At 41.4% G+C, this 21,061-nt stretch overlaps 1 protein-coding gene across 1 annotated transcript; it reads left to right on the top strand.

Annotated features, from left to right (window-relative positions):
- Positions 1–444: 444 nt before the first annotated feature.
- On the top strand, positions 445–20,941 carry f5 (coagulation factor V). Its single transcript, XM_085375079.1, has 25 exons — positions 445–716; positions 962–1,044; positions 1,717–1,839; positions 3,234–3,446; positions 3,538–3,699; positions 7,045–7,266; positions 7,354–7,519; positions 7,633–7,813; positions 8,336–8,432; positions 8,549–8,754; positions 9,351–9,498; positions 9,594–9,806; positions 10,380–12,432; positions 12,540–12,708; positions 12,973–13,209; positions 13,353–13,569; positions 13,656–13,835; positions 13,981–14,097; positions 14,212–14,283; positions 14,957–15,042; positions 19,198–19,353; positions 19,466–19,610; positions 19,799–19,950; positions 20,122–20,304; positions 20,408–20,941. Exons 1-25 carry the CDS (start codon positions 556–558, stop codon positions 20,552–20,554), a joined length of 5,889 nt encoding a protein of 1,962 aa, XP_085231205.1. The 5' UTR covers positions 445–555; the 3' UTR covers positions 20,555–20,941.
- The last annotated feature ends 120 nt before the right edge of the window (positions 20,942–21,061 follow it).

Raw genomic sequence — 21,061 nt, forward strand, 5'->3', positions numbered from 1 at the left:
GTTTTCAAAAATACCCGTGTACGTGTGGACGTAGCCTCAATAGATTTTTTTTGTCTTTGTTTTATGTAAATGTGATACTTTAAGTCACATCTTACTTAAAAATAATAATAAACTGGTAAACACTAAGTGAATGTCCAGATATGAGTTTAGGCTACATTTAATAGTATTTCAACTGCGTGAAATTGGGGTAAACCAGAATGACGTGTGGCCACACCTATTACACTTACAGTAATGCTTCCCTGAAATTATGGCATGTTTTTAAGAGTGGTTTTCTGGAACATTCTTAGGCCAGAGAAATTTATGATCAGAATTTCAACACTCATTCCCACCATCAACACCCTTCGGGCATGACTCACAGCAACGCACATATGTTTCCAGTTGCAAAAGGGAAGAAAAATATGCAGAGGCGCAGTTCATTGCCCTGGGACATAATGTTTGAACTAGCAAGTGTGGGTATGTGTACGTGTGTCAGTGGCAGATAAAGGACACAGCAGACTGTCTGTCAGCTCCCACGTTCTTGAGTTGTAGAAGAGAGCACACTCTCTGATCATAAGTATGAGGCTCCGTGTCCGGACTGGAGCTCGCTGGCTCCTACCTGTCCTGGTTCTTCTGACTGCCCACCAGGTCAAAGCAAACCAGCCTCAGCCTAAGGAGAGACATTACTACATTGCTGCTGTGGAGATAGATTGGAAATACTCTGGCAACGACACAGACGGGTAGGACAGCACTTCAAACTTTGATAAAGAGTAACTGGAATGCTTTTTTGTCTTTTGTTTTTTTGCATCTGGTAACTTTATTATTGTATTTTTAAAAATCCGTTTTATTATGAAATCAGTAGTCACACCATGTTAAATCAGTAAATTTCACATCTTAGACTCTATGCACCATTGTGTAAGTATTGTGGGGATTTTCTTATGTGTGCACAATGAGTAATGTTTTGTGTTTTTCCACCCTTCCTTAGGTCTGGACCCACCTATAAGAAAGTGGTCTTTCGGGAATATGAGAAAGGCTTCAGACAGGCTAAGACTCATCCATCGTGGTTAGGTAAATGCTTCATGCGGTTTACATGAACACACCGTATGTCTGGTTTAAATTTTTAAGTAACACTTGCGCTGTCTGCACATTAACTAACCTGTGAGATAGAGGGGTGTATTTACCAATAACGGTCCCAGAAAGCAGTTACCATGTACATGCATGTATATTAGAGACTTAATGAACCAGTGTTGAGGAGCTTTTAAGGTGCCCTGGTGTCACGCAGTGGGAAAAAAACACAGACAGTCGCTATCAAATGCACTCTTTTTACTTTAGGACACATTAGGTTATTATTATTCATTTAATGTATCACTCCGAGTGCATATTAATGGATAAGCAGCTACCACTTTTGCTAATTTTTCTCTGAAGGAACTGAATTAAAAGGTTGGACTTTCTCCCTTCCACCTCTTATGTGGTGCCAAAGCATATATTCATTTGCAGGATAGTGAAATAACAGTCACAGAATAATTCCTTTCCCAGAAAGCAAGAAAAAAATATAAAGCTGTATTTACAAAGAAGAAGGTTACTTTCATTTTATTGCAAATGTTTACGGTCAAGTTGCTGTGCAAGTCAACAGTTAAAGAGAAAGAGTGATGAGTCAGTCTGTGTTTATCCGAGTGTGTCCCTGTGATGAACTAAAGCCTTTGAAACGACATGATTCCACATAAATAAACTTCTCTGCAGGTCTCCTTGGTCCCACGCTGAGGGCAGAAGAAGGGGAGACGATTGTTGTAACTTTCAGAAACATGGCCACCAGCCCGTATAGCATCAGCCCACACGGTGTGGCTTATGGGAAACAGTCTGAGGGTGAGTGCGTATTAACCCAGCTGCTAACAGATGAATGCAAAAGATGCTGCTATCCTTAAAACAACAGTACCACTACTTCATAACATAGTCTGCCTCATAATGTTACTGTGAGTGCTTGTGATGTCCCTTATTGTAATAATTACACAACATTAGCCAATACAACAAACAAATCTGTTTGACTTCTTCTAAAATATTAACCAGGCAGGCAGATTATCAAAGCAGACAGTTCTGAAGTCCAACAGGAAGAACTGCTAAGCCTTAGGAAATCACTCTCTGAGACTTACGGGAATTAAAGTGAACTTAGGAAATTGAGGCAAAGTGTTCCTTAATTTGCTCTTAATACAAAAGTCAGAGTACACAGGAAACACAAAAATGTAAGAAAACCATGCAGGAGAGTCTCTATTATCTTTGTAAACTGTTTAAAGCTGGTTATAAAAAAAGCTCTAAATCTTCTCAGACTTCCACATACTGCAGACAACGAAAGAGCGAACTAAAGGAGGCAGTTTTATTTAGGGTGTAAAAACTAACATTAAACACAAAACTAAACTAGAAACTGGAAACTACAAACTTCAACTAGAACACAAGAAAACGAACCAGGAACTCGGGAACGGCTAGGAACACGGAGGAAAACACAGTATTGTGAGAGTACAACGCAATAACAAGCAGGGGAAGACTGAGAACTAAAATACACACGTAGGAAACGAGAGGATGGGGGAAAAGGTGGAAACACAGCTGGAACTCATCAGATGTAAAAACTCAAAACACTGAACACAAGACAGGGACTATCAAAATAAAACAGGAAACACACGAGATGCACAGAGGCATGGATTTGATACTGAACAGAGGGAACACGGAGCACCGGGACAGGAGCGACATGAGACACGACTGACTGGGGAACAAGAAAATAAACATGAAGACAGAACAAAATCCACACTAAACGTGAGGGGCACAGGAACAAAACCCAAGAACTACTAGAAAACTTAAGGAGCTAGAAATACAAAACAGAAACCAAAACGCTAACTGTAGTAAATCATGATAACACAAAATATAAAACACCGGTTCACTGACCCAGGACCATGACAGTAACAAAACAGAAACTTTTTAAAGTCTTGTGAACATGACATCAGTGCAACTAAGGAGATTTTCTCTATATATTTTAATTTCATTTTAGTTAGTTTTCCAAGTTTACAAGATCATTTAAATTATTTTGAATTTCTTTTTCAAAAGGCTGGTTTTTATTTTATTTTAGTTAACTAAAATGTTGTTGTTTTTTTCACATCTAGTTTTAGTTTATTTTTTAGTTGTAGTTGCTGCACACCAGTGGCATTTTGTTAATTTTGCCATCATGATATTATTTATCTGTAATTCGGAGTAGTTATCTCCTTTCTTCACAGGAGCCTACTACTTTGACAACACGTCACAAAAAGAGAAAGAGGACGACAAAGTACTTCCAAACAGTGAGCACGTTTACTACTGGGAGGTGACGTCAGATGTTGCTCCTCAGAAAAATGACCCCACCTGTCTTACCTACACCTACATCTCCCATCAAAATGTGGTCAAAGACTACAACTCTGGCCTCATTGGCACTTTGCTCATCTGCAAGCAAGGTAACTATGAAAATGTGTTGGTGCTTTTTGTGTTTTTTTACACTGCTTTTAGAATTTTGAACGCTCTCTTTTTTTCTTTCTCTCTGGGCAGGCAGTCTAGATGAATCAGGGCAGCAGGCTGGCATCCACCACGAGTATGTATTTCTTTTCGGGGTTTTTGATGAGAGCAGGAGCAAATACGAGCCTAGCGGCTATACCTCAGACAACCATGTGAAATATACTATCAATGGATATACAAACGGATCTCTGCCAGGTAAGTCTGTATAACACTCAGTTATTTGTCACTAAGGGATCTAAAAGCTAGCCTTTTTTAATATATGGATTCTACAATAATACAATACAATAATGAAGTATTCAATAGCAAAACAATGAAAACTATATATATATATATATATATATATATATATATATATATATATATATATATATATATATATATATATAACCGACTACGGGTTAAGGTCTGCTAGATGATGTTAATGCAGCACTACGGACGATACCTACAACCACGATTACCGACACTAACAAGCTGATCTACAATACAGCAGCAGTGATCAGTGAGATGCTTGGCTACAAGTTGAACAGCCACAAGGGGCAGTACCCTCCATGGAGAAGGAGGCTAGAGGGCAAGATCAAAGTAGCACAGAGGGAGGTTAGCCAACTAACGGAGTTGCAGAAAGGTGCGACAAAGAAGGTGCATAAGAAATACAGCAAGCTGTCCATACCTGAGGCCTTGGAAACTGCCAAGCAAAGACTCATAGCCTTGGCCAGCCGCTTGAGGAGGTACACCAGAGAGATAGAAGGCAGGAGAATAAACCAGCTGTTCTCCACAGAACCAGCAAAGGTGTACTCTCAGTGGCAAGGGAACAATAATAATAATAAAAGAACAGCACCACCAAGGCTGGAGACGGAGCAATACTGGAAGAGCATATGGGAGAAGGACGCAACCCATAACGGCAATGCTCAGTGGCTAGTGGATCTGAGGGCAGACCACAGCGACCTCCCTGAACAGGGTCCAGTAACCATCACAGTGGCAGATATCCAAGAAAGGGTCTCCAGTATGAAGAGTTGGACAGCACCAGGGCCCGACATGGTTCACGCCTACTGGCTAAAGAAGCTGACTGCAAGAATACCAGAGGCGCAAAACCACAGCTACTGGTAGACAGAACAATCAGCCGAGACTGCAAGACCAGGCTGACCAACCTGTGCACTGCCTGGATTGATTACAAGAAGGCCTATGACTCAATGCCCCACAGCTGGATACTGGAATGCCTAGAATTGTACAAGATCAATGGGACCCTAAGAGCCTTCATCAGGAACTCAATGGGGATGTGGCGTACAACACTAGAGGCCAACTCCAAGCCCATAGCACAAGTCACCATCAAGTGCGGGATCTACCAAGGAGATGCTCTGTCCCCACTGCGGTTCTGCATAGGCCTGAACCCCCTCAGTGAGATCATTAACAAGACTGGCTACGGATACCGACTACGGAACGGAGCAGTTGTCAGCCACCTCCTGTACATGGATGACATCAAGCTGTATGCCAAGAGTGAACGAGACATCGATTCCCTGATCCACACTACCAGGCTATACAGCAATGACATTGGAATGTCATTCGGACTGGAGAAGTGTAGTCGGATGGTAACAAAGAGAGGGAAGGTAGTCAGAACTGAGGGGATTGAACTACCAGAAGGCAACATTGCAGACATAGAGGACAGTTACAAGTACCTGGGGATCCCGCAGGCGAATGGGAACCATGAAGAGGCCGCTAGAAAAGCTGCAACCACCAAGTACCTGCAGAGGGTCAGGCAAGTCCTGAGGAGTCAGCTGAATGGTAAGAACAAGATCCGGGCCATCAACACGTACGCCCTGCCCGTGATCAGGTACCCTGCTGGGGTAATAGGCTGGCCAAAGGAGGAGATAGAAGCCACTGACATAAAGACAAGAAAGCTCCTTACCATGCATGGAGGGTTTCACCCCAAGTCCAGCACCCTGAGGCTGTACGCTAAGCGGAAGGAAGGGGGCCGGGGACTGGTGAGTGTCAGCACCACAGTCCAGGATGAGACAAGGAACATCCAAGAATACATTGGGAAGATGGCCCCAACTGACCGAGTGCTCAGTGAATACCTCAGGCAGCAGAAACCCAAGAAAGAGGAGGGAGACGAGGAACCATCATGGAAGGACAGGCCCCTGCACGGTATGTACCACCGGCAGATAGAGGAGGTGGCTGATATCCAGAAATCCTACCAGTGGCTGGACAAAGCTGGACTGAAAGACAGCACAGAGGCACGAATCATGGCAGCACAAGAACAAGCTCTGAGCACAAGATCCATAGAGGCTGGGGTCTATCACACCAGGCAAGACCCCAGGTGCAGGCTGTGTAAAGATGCCCCTGAGACAATCCAGCACATAACAGCAGGGTGCAAGATGCTAGCAGGCAAGGCATACATGGAACGCCATAACCAAGTGGCCGGCATAGTGTACAGGAACATCTGTGCCGAGTATAATCTGGAAGTCCCGAGGTCAAAATGGGAGATGCCCCCAAGGGTGGTGGAGAATGACCGAGCTAAGATCCTGTGGGACTTCCAGATACAGACGGACAAAATGGTGGTGGCTAACCAACCGGACATAGTGGTGGTAGACAAACAGAAGAAGACGGCCGTAGTGATCGATGTAGCGGTTCCGAATGACAGCAATATCAGGAAGAAGGAACACGAGAAGCTGGAGAAATACCAAGGGCTCAGAGAAGAGCTCGAGAGGATGTGGAGGGTGAAGGTAACGGTGGTCCCAGTGGTAATCGGAGCACTAGGTGCGGTGACTCCCAAGCTAGGTGAGTGGCTCCAGCAGATCCCGGGAATAACATCGGAGATCTCTGTCCAGAAGAGCGCAGTCCTGGGAACAGCTAAGATACTGCGCAGGACCCTCAAGCTCCCAGGCCTCTGGTAGAGGACCCGAGCTTGAAGGATAAACCGCCCGCAGGGGCGTGCTGGGTGTGTGTGTTATATATATATATATATATATATATATATATATATATATATATATATATAAATGGACTAAATTGTTACGTTAAATACAGACCCCAGAAGCAGCCCAGAATTTCACAGTTGTTTTTTCTGTTCTCCTCTGATGTATACTAAACAATTATTTACACTGGCATCTCTGATTCACATTTCCATGAGATTCATTAATCTTTAGCTACAGTTCACTCCATTTCTCTGACAGCTGGGGTTTATACAGTGAGTTGTACAAAAAGTTTTGACATTGGCACAAAGTTTTTCATTCATTTCATGCTGCTTTTGTTTTTAATGAAATTATTATTGACAGGTTTCTATGATAAACTGAAGAACAATCACAAAGATTTAATCATTCAAAAGCTGCAAGTTGCAAAGTGTACCAAAAGACCTTTGTGCCATTGCCAGAACTTTTGGCCACAACTGTATTTTCAGGAACAGTGACATTGCTGATGGAATTGAGTGGTAAATGCTAGGGTGTGTATGTCGGTGTAAAGGAAAAATATTGACTGTCATGTCAATATTGTCAATATTGACAATGTAAAAACCATAAAGAGACTCAGAGTTTCCTCTTTTCCTTCCAGATGTCAGCATGTGCACCTATGCCCCTGTGAGTGTACATCTGGTGGGTATGAGCTCAGAGCCAGAGGTATTCTCAGTGCATATGAACGGGCAAGTACTGGAACATGCTGGGCATAAAGTGTCATCAGTCGGGCTCATCACTGGTTCCTCCATCACTGCCAGAATGGTGGCTGTCCACACAGGACGCTGGCTGCTCTCCTCACACACCGTCAAGCACATAGAAGGTAAGTGTTTCTCTACATTAACCAGAGTAGAAAAGTATTCACCTGTGTAGTTAAACTGACAGTAAAAATTCATTCCTATCATTGCAGCTAGCATGCACGCTTTTGTGGATGTGATAAATTGTAAAGGATTTGAAAAACCACAGCGGTGGGTGAGCTATGCAGAACAACGACGAAGCAGGGAGTGGAAATACTACATCGCTGCTGAGGAAATTTTCTGGGACTATGCGCCTACCAAGCAAGACCATATTGATGAGTAAGCAGACTATATTTTAAAACATTTTAGGTATTTTTTTGTTTATGAAAGATTAAAACTGCAAATGTGCCGACATGAACTGATATAGAAAATTTCTCATTTTTTTTGTGTAGGGACTTCAAGCGCCAGTACCTGAGTCAGTCACCAACACGCATAGGTGGGAAGTACAAGAAGGCAGTGTACACTCAGTACAAAGATGAGACGTTCACTGAAAAATCAGAGAACAAGCAGAGGAAAAATGAGCTGGGTATTTTGGGCCCAGTGATCAGAGCGCAAATCAGAGACATTATCACGGTGAGAGAACATGTATTGAAGCCAAATTATAGTCACTTAGCATATTATGAGTTCAATTATTATTCATATCACTCCACATGATCACACGAGCCACATAACTCAAAACATATTTAGGAAAAAACAGCTTAAAAGTACCATGCTGCAAATGCTTTACTTTCAAAGCAGTCTCACTCTTAGTTCTGGCTGAGGGAACCTGGTTTGGAGGGTCACCAACGTGCACTGACAGGCAATAAAATGACAATTATTTAGGCATCAACAGTCTTCACTAAATGATTTAAAACAGAATATTATTTAACTATGTTCAAAAATTCAAAACCTATCTCTCAAAGACAGGAAATAGATGTACTTTTGAGTTGAAAGTCAACACTTTATCCAGACAGTCAGTGGTATTTCAAATCAATAAACACAGAGCTAAGACAAGTATCTTGTGTGTGTCTCACTAAAGTGGACTGCAGGGATTGTGTAATTATTTCACAGTGATTACAGACTGTTTGTCCTCATGTACCCTTACTGCTGTTACAGATTGTTTTTAAGAACATGGCCTCCAGACCCTACAGTATCTACCCGCATGGACTGACAATAGAGAAGTCCCAAGAAGGAGTCAACTACCCAAAAGGAGGTACTCATTTCTCATCCCATTTAAAGCAAACGTTTTAAGGCTGAACAGCCCACTTTAGTTTGCTTATTTTAAAAGTTGACATATATTTGATGGAGTTTTTGTATTATGGTTTCCAGGAAACCATTCTCATGGTGTCCAGCCAGGTGAGACACACACCTATGTGTGGAAAGTGGTCGAAGAGGATGAGCCTTTGGAGGGAGATTCCAGATGTCTGACACGACTTTATCACAGTGCAGTGAACACACCACGGGACATCGCCTCTGGACTGATTGGACCAATGCTCATCTGCAAGAGTCAGTCCCTCAATGTCAGGAATGTGCAGGTAAGAAAAACAGCTGCTAGACACTGGGCAGCAAAAATAAAAAATAAATAATAAATGCTGCTTTCAGTGTTATTTGGTTTGCGTCCAGACTCCACACAGAAAGGCCTCAGTCTTCATATTTAAGTGGTATTTTGAATTAAGTTTGGTTTCATATAGTTTTTCAAGTTCACTTATTTAAGTTGAATTCAGTCCAGTTTTATTCATATAGCACCAAATCACAACAACAGTTGTCTCAAGGCGAGTTATATTGTAAGGTAAGAACCTACAGAGAAAGGCCCAACAATCAGATGTCCTCCGAGCAAGCACTTTGGCGCCAGTGCAGAGGAAGAAGAAACCTCCGCCAGAACCAGGCAAAGAGTAAAACTAAACTTAGTTTGTGAGCACACAATCTTGTTCAGTTAGTTATCATTTTTTAGTTTATGTTTAGTTAACAACTATTGAAAAAGATTTTAATGAATGTTGTTTTAATTTGTCGAATAATTTGATGATGACCAAAATACCTGCAAGCCCAAAAACTATAAGACTGAGATGTATTTGCTGTTGATATAGAAGCTGATGGTGTGAAGAGGAGTACATGTCTTTCTTTTTGTCTACAGCTGAAAGCAGACAAAGAGCAGCATGCGATGTTTGCGGTCTTTGATGAGAACAAGAGTTGGTATCTAGAGGATAACATTCGCCAATATTGTAATCAATCTAAAGTCAACAGGGAAGACCCAGAATTTTATAAGTCCAATATCAAGCACAGTGAGTTTTTCCTTGAGCTAATTAAGGTTCATATAACATATTGGCCTTGCATTTACCTGGCTGCAGTCAACTAACTGTCATGAATTACCTTACAGCTGTCAACGGTTACATCTTTAAGGACGACCCACCCTTGGGCTTCTGCAGTGGTGAGGTTGCAACATGGCACGTGTCCAGCATTGGCGCACAGGACTACATCCAGACAGCTACTTTCTACGGCCACACATTTGAGCTGAATGAAAGAACAGAGGACTTCCTAAGCCTCTACCCCATGACTGGAGAGACCATCACTATGAACATGCTCAACACTGGTCAGTAAGGACTGACAGTGCTCATATTATGTCAGATTCTTAACATCCAGATAATTATTTGCCAGGATATTTTTTACCTTCAGAAAGACATTGAAAGTAACACTTTATTGAACTGCATGATATTAAGTGTAGATTCATAGATGCAATAGCTCTGGTGTTAAAATTAAAACCAGTGCAGTTGCACAGAAGTCTATGGAAACAGAACCCTCAGCGCTCTTTTTTGTGCCCTAAATAAATGCTTTTCTGATGAGTTTATGGCCCTAATTGTTACATTACAGATCATAGTTAATATACAAGAAGTTCATTTTGTACAAAGTTGTAAAGGTGAGGATATGCTCACGATTTATCAAAGATAGTGTCCTTTGGTTTCATGTTTAGAGGCACCCCAGGCTGGTGGGTTGATGGTGAGAACAAAAATGTTTCATGACTTCACGAAACTTCATAAGTGTAACGTAACATTTCCCATATCCATCCTATATAGTCCATGTAATTAACCAGTCACTGCCACCATCCGAAACAGATGCACACTCCATAGTTTTATCACTGATGTTTTTTGTGTCTCTTTTAAACCAGGTGTCTGGCTTCTTGCTTCCCTGAATTCCCACGAGACAACTAACGGAATGCGTGTTAAGTTTCGGGATGCTGAGTGCTTCCGTGACTACCAGTATGAGTACGAAGATTCATTGCCAAAAAGTGAGTTTACTGTGTGGAAGCCCCCTAGCTTGGAGGAAATCAAAGAAAAAGAAGAGAAAGAGAAGGTAGATCCAGATAAAAACCCATCACTGGAGCCAGATATCTACACACAAATGTTTGCAGAAGAATTGAATCTCAGGTCTCTCAAGAACCAGTCTGCTGACTCAGATATGGAGAACTTGGACCTCTCTTTCCTGGATTACGATGTTGTTGATGTCCTTGAAAAAGATATGAACAGCACCCTTAATTTCACAGAGATAAAGAGTAAACCCGAGACCTCCACTATAAACTCAGATGCATTAACTGAAGTGTGGTTTCTTATTTTGAAAGTCCTGAATATTACAATAGGTAATTTGCAGAAACAAAGCACAAGTGAGAATACAACACATATACTGAACAGCAGTACACCATTGACACAGTCAGTTTTAGAGAGTTCCACTCTGTATCAAACAGAGAACCTAACTGGTTTGAATAGCCACAATGTGTCACAAAAGGATTCCAGTACAACTAGAAATGGCAGTTTGTCATCAGAGACTACCAGACCTAACGTAGCATTGCAAGAGCCGACCAATCTCACTGCAGTACTATCAGGAAATTCAAGTAACAGTTTAGAAAGGGAAAGAATAAATGTAACACTGACCACTGATAACCACACTTCTATTGAAGAGGTTGTACAGGACTCTGAGGAGAAATACACTAGAGGGGATGTGTTCTCTTACTCTGTGCCTCTGTCAAAGCCGAGCATTAACAATTTCAACAGTAGCCTAAACAGCAATTTATCAGCTGACACTCTGCTGGAAAATACAAAACGGGAAGACGAGACTAACACTGCAGTAAAGTATGGCAACACGTCAGCAGAGAGAACAAACCATTCATTGTCAGTTCTAGAGGTAGATGCTGAAGAAGTCAGCAGCAACATTAAAAGGAACAACTTAACCATCTTGGAGTTGACTAAAAGGACAGAAAATAAAACCAGTGACAATAACACTTTTTTGAGCTCAGGAGAGCTAGAGTATGGACTTCAAATTAACCTTGAAGTTGTGACTACTCCAACTAATTCCAGCTATAAAAATGTAACCCAGATTTTGCTTGAGAATGAGCAAAATGTCACAGGGGATGCATCCAGATCAGCTCTATCAGTGATGAGCAGTATGGGGCGTGAGGAGAATATCTCAAGTCTCTTTGACAAGTTGACCAACACATCTTTGGAAAGTCTTTCTAATCAGACTACAGTTTCAGGTAACCAGTCCCTCAGTTCTGAAGAGCTAGGTTTCTCAGAGAGCAGTGAAGAAGTGATCATCTTCCTTAAGGAAAACAATACAGAGGCTATTAAAACCAGTTTGGTCAAAATACAAGGTCACAACTGGACCTACGAAGGAACTTACCAAATGATACCTGAGGAACTTCCAGACCAGTTGAAGAAACACTTTGAGAAGGAAACCCCTCAAACAACACTGCCTCCAAAAAAGAAAGTCAGGGTTGTGAACCGTCGACAGAGACCAGAGAAGGGACATGGCATGAAAACAAGGAAAAGAAAGGAATACAAGCCTCAGGCCCGGAGTGGTTTACCATTCTCTCCTCGTGGATTTAATCCAGGAATGACTCCTCGTGGGTCACGGCCTCACTCACCAAAGCCCGTCTTGACTGAGGACCACGTCATTGACATGCCCGTTGTTATTGGTGTGCCTCGGCCTGATTTCAGCGACTATGAGCTTTATATTCCTGGGGGAGAACCAGATCACCTAGCGCTAGAAGAACAGGATGAATACGAGTACGTGATGTACAAAGACCCTTACAGCGTCGCTGATGATATCAAGAACCTTGACCTTGACGAGACCACAAAATATTACTTAAAAATGTCAGGCCCCAATGTCAAGACTTATTTCATTGCTGCAGAGGAGGTCGAATGGGATTATGCAGGGTATGGACACAGGTAAGCTCAGAGTTGTGAAAATTTAAAAGACTAATATAACACCTGAATGCTGATTTACAGGAAATCAAGAACATGTCAGCTAAAGCATCATCCTGTTATTTAAACAGGAGGCAAGAAAAGCATGAACTACTCAGCCAAGAAACTAAGTTCACCAAGGTAGTCTTTCGAGGTTACTTGGATAGTAGCTTCACCACACCCGACATCCGTGGGGAGATAGACGAGCATCTCGGCATCCTGGGGCCGGTCATCAAAGCGGAGGTTGGACAAAGCATCATGGTAAGACTAACCCGACATAAGCCAGCTGCCTTTACTTTCTCAATATTTATATATTCTGTCTAAAGCAACCAAGATCCATCTAACCAATTACCTTCACTAAGCTAATAGACTCACTATGTGTCCTTTATCCTGGTTTAAAGGTCAGAGCTCCTAATCTAACTCTCAGCAAGATAATCAAAAAGAGCGTTTTCCAAAAAAAGTTTATTACCCCAACCCTAACACTCCATCTTTCCAAAATGCAGAATGTGTGTCACTGTCTCGTAGGTGGTGTTCAGGAACAATGCCAACCGTCCATATTCAATACACCCCAATGGGGTGTCCTATACCAAGCGGACAGAAGGCCTCTCCTATGAGGATGAATCCCATTACTGGTTCCAATATGACAATGAGGTTAAACCCAATAGCACCTTTACTTATTTGTGGCAAGTCGGGCATACAGTTGGGCCAAAACCAGAAGAGTCTGTCTGCCGAACCTGGGCCTACTATTCAGGCGTAAATCCTGTGAGTATAATAATTAATACTTGTTATAAAAAAGAGAGATGCAGAGAATTTTCTGTGGTTTAAGTTATATCTTCAATAAAACAAAAACAAAGTAATGATTTATTTAAAATAATATTGAACCTCACATGTGCGCTTTCTCTTAGGAAAGGGATATCCACTCAGGCTTGATTGGGCCTTTGCTGGTGTGTCGAGAGGGAACCTTGGACACGAAATTAACAGATAGGAGAGAATTCACACTACTTTTCATGACTTTTGATGAGTCACGGAGCTGGTACTATGAGAAGAACTCTGAGATAATGCAAAGAAAAAGGCGAAGGAGAATCATGGATCACACGTTCAAGGAGAACCTAAAGTTCCATTGTAATGCATTACTTTTAGTGCCTTCTATACCATGCACCTATTAGAGACAAAAACAGAATTATATAAAAATGTCTTGGTTTTTTTAGCAATCAATGGAATTATACACAGCCTGAAGGGCCTGAGGATGTACACCAACCAGCTTGTGACCTGGCATCTCATCAACTTGGGTTCTCCCAATGATTTTCATAGTGTCCACTTTCATGGGCAGACATTTATACACAAGAAGAGCACCAGCTACAGACAGGCTGTCTACCCACTGCTGCCTGGTGAGAATGATATGTAAACTTAGAGTAACACCTTCTTCACCACATTTTAAACATTAGAATTCACAGTCTGCAGGATTTGGATTGTCAGCTGTAGCAGCAGAGAGAAAAGTTTCAAGTGAGTCCGTGTGATGAACTGTGTTCGCAGGGGGTTTTGCTACCCTGGAGATGTATCCATCCAAACCTGGCCTCTGGCAGCTGGAGACAGAAGTTGGCCTTAGCCAACAGAAGGGCATGCAGACACTCTTTTTGGTTCTGGATAATGGTGCAAATATAAAACTATCACTCTGCTGCATTTACAACATGATTTTCTACCCATTTTGACATGTTTTATATGTCTTACATTTTAATACTGAAATATTTCTCGTGTGTCCCCAAGACTGCTATCGTCCACTGGGTCTAGAATCGGGCAGTGTGAAGGATGGAGAGATCACAGCAATCAAAACTAGAGGTAGCTATACTACCTCTTGTCTGCAATAATTTATTTTAGCAACAAATACACTTCGGTACTACTTAACTCACAGTACATCACGAATCACTACTGATCTACTGATGTTGTTGTTACCTGGACTAAAACTAGAAGGGTAATCAAGGTCATTGCCTTTATGTAATGCAGGAAAAGGAGAAGGAAGAGGGAGGTCCTTTTCCATTGGGTGGAGATCAACTAAAACACTAAAAGGGCAGTGATAGCCAAGGAGTACAAAACTCAAGAGTAGCAAATAACATGATTTATTTACAATAAAACAAGCCCAGGGCATTTAAAAATATTAATAAAAACTAAAGCCAAGCTAGAAGTCCAACTTCTACATTATATCTACAGGTGGAACAGTCTTGAACAGATGCTCTAGCACCAACTATCACAGAAATCTTTCTCTTCACCAGTTGTGTCTCCAAATCCACCACCATATCCGACAATATAATTCTCATAAAAAGGACTTTTACTGTGGACTCAATGCACTTCTTATACCACAAGCTGCATTCACCCCTGTCCCGCATTATTTTCTGCACTTTGACCAATCACACTCTGATGGATACATCGGAGGCAATCGGCAGTTCGGTATCTTGTCAGAGGACCTGGGAAATTATTGCATGGTAAAGGTCTGTAATTTTTTCTGTCTTTTAAGGATACTGGGAGCCCCATCTTGCCAGATTGAACAATCAGGGTAAATACAATGCATGGAGCACAGACAAGAACAACAGCTTTATTCAGGTAATGTGGTGTAGATGTGATAACCTACACTCCCATGCTTACCATGCAAATACAGTTGTTTACATACCAGATGCGATGCAAAAAAAAGACACGAAATTCCACATTTTTCAGATGCAAACTTGTTGTTTAACATATACACACTGAAAGCGTTTGTCCTCACAAAAAATAATTTTCCTCCAACACTGGACTGAAAAAAGTAGCTGGTCCTGATGTTTCTAAACCAGAAAGGGAAGACAGAGAGATTCTGGGTTCATCCACTTCTCACAAGAAGGCAGCAGCAGGGAGAACTCCATGGTTTGAAATCCAGGAATTGAAGCTGTTTTACGACTGCTTGTACATGTTTCAGGATGTGAGCGGGGCAGTTTGAGCTCTTGTTGGCAAAGTTGGGACCACATCTGAAGAGGCAGAGAAATTATGTCTTAGGTAAAATAGTCAGAGGTTGGAAGTAATGAAGTACAAATACTTTGTTACTGTACTTAACTACAATTTTCAGGTATCTGTACTTGAGAATTTCTTTTTCTGACAACTTTTTACTTTTACTCCCTAGATCTTTAAATGACTAGCTGTACTTCCATTTTCAAAACAGCTTAGGTTTGGGATAGGTTACATTAGGTTCAGCTGTGTCATCTGTAGCGTTTATCATCTGGGGTTAAAGTGGAATGGTGTTGTGCACTCCCAACGCCAAGTATAACTACCTTGGCACAACAGTGCTCCTGCTAGCTAAAGGTCCAGCTGCTGTATTTTACAGGGAGAGAAAATTGTGTGACATGAGTTCACTCAGAGATGGAGAAAGATGTAGGAACACAAACAGGAGTGGGTAAGAAAAAGAGAGGTTAGATTTAAAGATAAAGACTGCTCAGTGACGCTTGATAAACTGCAACTTTAAAGCTTGTATTCAATGTCATAATTCTAATCACATATTTGATTTGTATATGGTGTGTTTTGATAAATTATGTATTATCATATTGTGAAATGTCTTGCAAAACAAACAAACCTACACAAACTTTATGTTCTTCAAATGTTGCATGAAAATACTGGGTAAACAGGTTAGTTTTAGTACTGCGGCGAATTCTTTATTAAAACACTGTGTGCGTCTGGTGCATAGTGGCTGTGCTGCTCATGGTCAGTGTTAGGTTACAAGTGCAGCAGAGATGAATTTGCATTTAAGTCAATGATGCTTATATTAATTAACTGAATTCCAGCTTTATACTATCTATTATTAACACCGTATAAAAAGTGTAGTGTCAGTGTAGGGGATAGACATCAGCCAAGATAGCTTGTGAAACTGCTTACATCATGTTCAGTTGTGTGAATCCACAAAGAGCAGCTGGTCAGCTGATTACAGCATGTACACAAAGAAAACCTACTGGAGCTCACGTTAGAAATTAATGTAAGTTGTGATTCTTTTCCCAACGCTTAGACTCTGCACAGATCTTAGAGTTTCCTTGATGTATCCCACTGAATCCGACTGTAACCCTTGACTGCACTCATTTTATTGTTTATCTGTGGAGGCACCCTCGACAATGTAGGCAACAGAAAATAGTGTGTTTGTTTGTTTTTAATTCTCTTTCACTTCATGTGTCCTACATAACATGTTCAAGCTAAGTATATTCATTAGAATTAGCATTTAAAATTAAATTCTCATGTACTAACATTATTTTATTATTATATTAATATAGCACAAGCCTCAGTTACCTTTGGACAAAAATGGTTAGTAGAATCAAAGACCTACAGTTTGTTTTCTTACTTTGAGTGCATATTTTCACTTTTACTTGAGTAAAGAAGTTGCTTCAGTACTTCTACTGGAGTATTTTTAACCCAGCTATCCATACCTCTACTTAAGTAAAGTCTGTACTTTTGGCACCTCTGCTATTATTTAACTATTATCACTGTATACTCGATTTCGGTGCGCTATGAGCGCACCTGTCACCAATTGCAGCAGTTTGATTTGTCACATTTATTGTTCATATGGAAAAAATTTAAAAATCTATCTTTATCTGAAAAATAAATGCTGCAAGTTTCATCAGGCGAAATGACTCAGTTGGTGTGAACAACTGCATTAAGAAAATGTGGGTCTTAAAAATATTTTTACCGCACAAAATATTTGCACAAATTTTACCTGTCCAGTGTGTAGAAGTGTCAAAGGCCAAATACGTGGATCAAAACTCCTTTTTGATCCACTTTGATCTTATGTGGGGCAGACCAGCAAAACTGCCCTTTCTGCCATTGAACAGAAGTTTAACTGCACATTTAATTCCTTATACAGTGGGGCAAAAAAGTATTTAGTCAGCCACCGATTGTGCAAGTTCCCCCACTTAAAATGATGACAGAGGTCAGTAAGTTGCACCAGAGGTACACTTCAACTGTGAGAGACAGAATGTGAAAAAAAAAATCCATGAATCCACATGGTAGGATTTGTAAAGAATTTATTCGTAAATCAGGGTGGAAAATAAGTATTTAGTCAATAACAAAAATACAACTCAATACTTTGTAACATAACCTTTGTTGGCAATAACAGAGGTCAAACATTTACTATAGGTCTTTACCAGGTTTGCACACACAGTAGCTGGTATTTTGGCCCATTCCTCCATGCAGATCTTCTCGAGAGCAGTGATGTTTTGGGGCTGTCGCCGAGCAACACGGACTTTCAACTCCCGCCACAGATTTTCTATGGGGTTGAGGTCTGGAGACTGTCTAGGCCACTCCAGGACTTTCAAATGCTTCTTACGGAGCCACTCCTTTGTTGCCCGGGCGGTGTGTTTTGGATCATTGTCATGTTGGAAGACCCAGCCTCGTTTCATCTTCAAAGTTCTCACTGATGGAAGGAGGTTTTGGCTCCAAATCTCACGATACATGGCCCCATTCATTCTGTCCTTAACACGGATCAGTCGTCCTGTCCCCTTGGCAGAAAAACAGCCCCATAGCATGATGTTTCCACCCCCATGCTTCACAGTAGGTATGGTGTTCTTGGGATGCAACTCAGTATTCTTCTTCCTCCAAACACGACGAGTTGAGTTTATACCAAAAAGTTCTACTTTGGTTTCATCTGACCACATGACATTCTCCCAATCCTCTGCTGTATCATCCATGTGCTCTCTGGCAAACTTCAGATGGGCCTGGACATGCACTGGCTTCAGCAGCGGAACACGTCCGGCACTGCGGGATTTGATTCCCTGCCGTTGTAGTGTGTTACTGATGGTGACCTTTGTTACTTTGGTCCCAGCTCTCTGCAGGTCATTCACCAGGTCCCCCCGTGTGGTTCTGGGATCTTTGCTCACCGTTCTCATGATCATTTTGACCCCACGGGATGAGATCTAGCGTGGAGCCCCAGATCGAGGGAGATTATCAGTGGTCTTGTATGTCTTCCATTTTTTGATGATTGCTCCCACAGTTGATTTTTTCACACCAAGCTGCTTGCCTATTGTAGATTCACTCTTCCCAGTCTGGTGCAGGTCTACAATACTTTTCCTGGTGTCCTTCGAAAGCTCTTTGGTCTTGGCCATGGCGGAGTTTGGAGTCTGACTGTTTGAGGCTGTGGACAGGTGTCTTTTATACAGATGATGAGTTCAAACAGGTGCCATTCATACAGGTAACGAGTGGGGGACAGAAAAGCTTCTTACAGAAGACGTTACAGGTCTGTGAGAGCCAGAGATTTTCCATGTTTGAGGTGACCAAATACTTATTTTCCACCCTGATTTACGAATAAATTCTTTACAAATCCTACCATGTGGATTCATGGATTTTTTTTTCACATTCTGTCTCTCACAGTTGAAGTGTACCTCTGGTGCAAATTACTGACCTCTGTCATCATTTTTAAGTGGGGGAACTTGCACAATCGGTGGCTGACTAAATACTTTTTTGCCCCACTGTATATCTCATATACAAACTATTTTAACAGAAAGAAATCTGTCATCACAAGTCTTAAATTTTAAAGAGTAAATGTGTAAAATTACAGAAATCTATAACTGAATAACTTTGTTTAAGTAGGGATGACCATGGGGGACATCTTTATCAGCAGGAAAAGCTGTGAAACTTCTGAAAATACAATTAAAAGTCCAAAATTTCTTTTCTGAAGACATCCAGTGGGACAGACTGGAGGCTTTAGCGGGCCTTATGTTTGACACTGTGCCTTAATATCTACTTTCCCCTACACAGGTAGACTTCCAGCGGCCAGTTGTGATCAGCCAGGTGGCAACTCAGGGAGCCAAGCAAATGTTCTATTCCCAGTATGTGGTCAAATATTTGATCTCCTACAGCAACGACCGCCGGAAGTGGATCTTTTATAAAGGCGACAGCGAAGGCTTTAGAAAGGTGGGGGGGAAGTTTGATCACTTCCTTTCTTTAATGCAGAGACCTACAAACTGGACAAGCTTGGGAGCAGCTATCTAATTCTCTCACTTTGTGTCTTATCCTCTCTTACCAGGTATTCACTGGTAACCAGGAAGCCTATGGGACAAAGACAAATATTTTCTTCCCTCCCGTGATTGGACGATTCATTAGGCTTCACCCCATTGAATGGTACAACATGGCAACAGTCCGCATGGAGTACTTTGGCTGTGAGCTTGATGGTAAGCCGGTACAGTAACAACGATTTTAGTTAAAAAAAAATTAAAAAAAGGTTTGGACACTGTGCATTTCAAACCCCAGACTAAATGCATAAGACTTTAAACTGGCTGTAAGGGATGCTGTGAAAATTTTAAAAGTGTATGTTATGATCAAGTGAAAGGTCCTGAACATTTCTGATCTCCTGCCTCAGGCTGCTCAGTGCCTCTTGGGATGGAAAGTGAAGCTATAGGGGACATTTACATCACAGCCAGCTCTACAGCCACTAGCTGGTACAATGGACCCTGGAAACCATCACTCGCACGCCTCAACAGACAAGGTGCCGTCAACGCATGGCGGGCTATGGTAAATGTCCTAATATTGCCGTGATAGATAAAACAGAAGTGCATTCAGATTTAATGTGAGCATCGCGTAAAAACCAGTACACCTACAACACTTAAAAACCCTTGAGAATTTGCCAGTTCATTAGCATTCAGATTTTTCTTGATTGCCTCTCTTGTTTCTTCTCCTTCTCAGTATAACAACATGGACCAGTGGCTTCAGGTAGAACTGCCTCAGATTAAAAAGATCACAGGTGTCATAACCCAGGGAGCCAAGTCTCTGGGGAAGGAGATGTATGTCATGTCCTACATTTTGCAGTACAGTGACAATGGGATAGAGTGGAAAGAGTACACGGATAGTGAGGATGAGCCTGCCAGGGTGAGCCGTCCAACATGTTGAGCAAGTAAACTTGTGTTTTCACTGAGTGAAGTAAAGAAGTGATTGTAAACAATTCCTGTCTCTCTGCTCACATCAAATCCAGGTTTTTGTGGGAAATACAAATAACAACGGCCACGCCAGGAACTACATCTACCCTCCCATTTTCTCCCGCTTTATCCGAGTCATCCCCAAAAGCTGGATGACCTCCATCACCATGAGAATTGAGCTACTTGGATGTGACTTTGAGTGATAATAGATAATAGATCATACAGGTCAGCTCAAGCATGCTCATGAATATGCAAATAAATGGACATGAAGCTAAAAAGGTAACATAACATAGAAATACCAAATCACAGCTAACATGAAAAAAACTCACACATGTTTGTTTCAGACTATTTGCCAGATTTGTCTTGTAGCTTGAGTAACTCAGTGAATTGTCACTTGTCACTATGATTTTTTATTTTTTGGAAGTTGCAATCAAAGTAGTAAAAAGTAGTAAAAATGTAATGAGTAAGTCGGATTTGTGTGTTTTATGAAATACTAGTTGTATTTTCAAGTTTATATGCAGTATTTTATCAGGAACAAATATTGATTCATGTAAATATGTAAGCAGAGAACGAATATGTAATTTATTTCTAATAAATACAATATGCATTGTTTTTATTCGGTGTCATGTTCAGTGATGGATGGACGGTTTGCATGACTGAATACGCTGTACAAATGGAGAGCCTTGGTATCCCAAGCATGAGTGTGGGAA

This window comes from Diplotaxodon limnothrissa, linkage group LG16 (genome assembly GCF_057381915.1).
Source record: "Diplotaxodon limnothrissa isolate DT_005_m linkage group LG16, D_limnothrissa_male_GT1.1, whole genome shotgun sequence".
NCBI lineage: Eukaryota > Metazoa > Chordata > Actinopteri > Cichliformes > Cichlidae > Diplotaxodon > Diplotaxodon limnothrissa.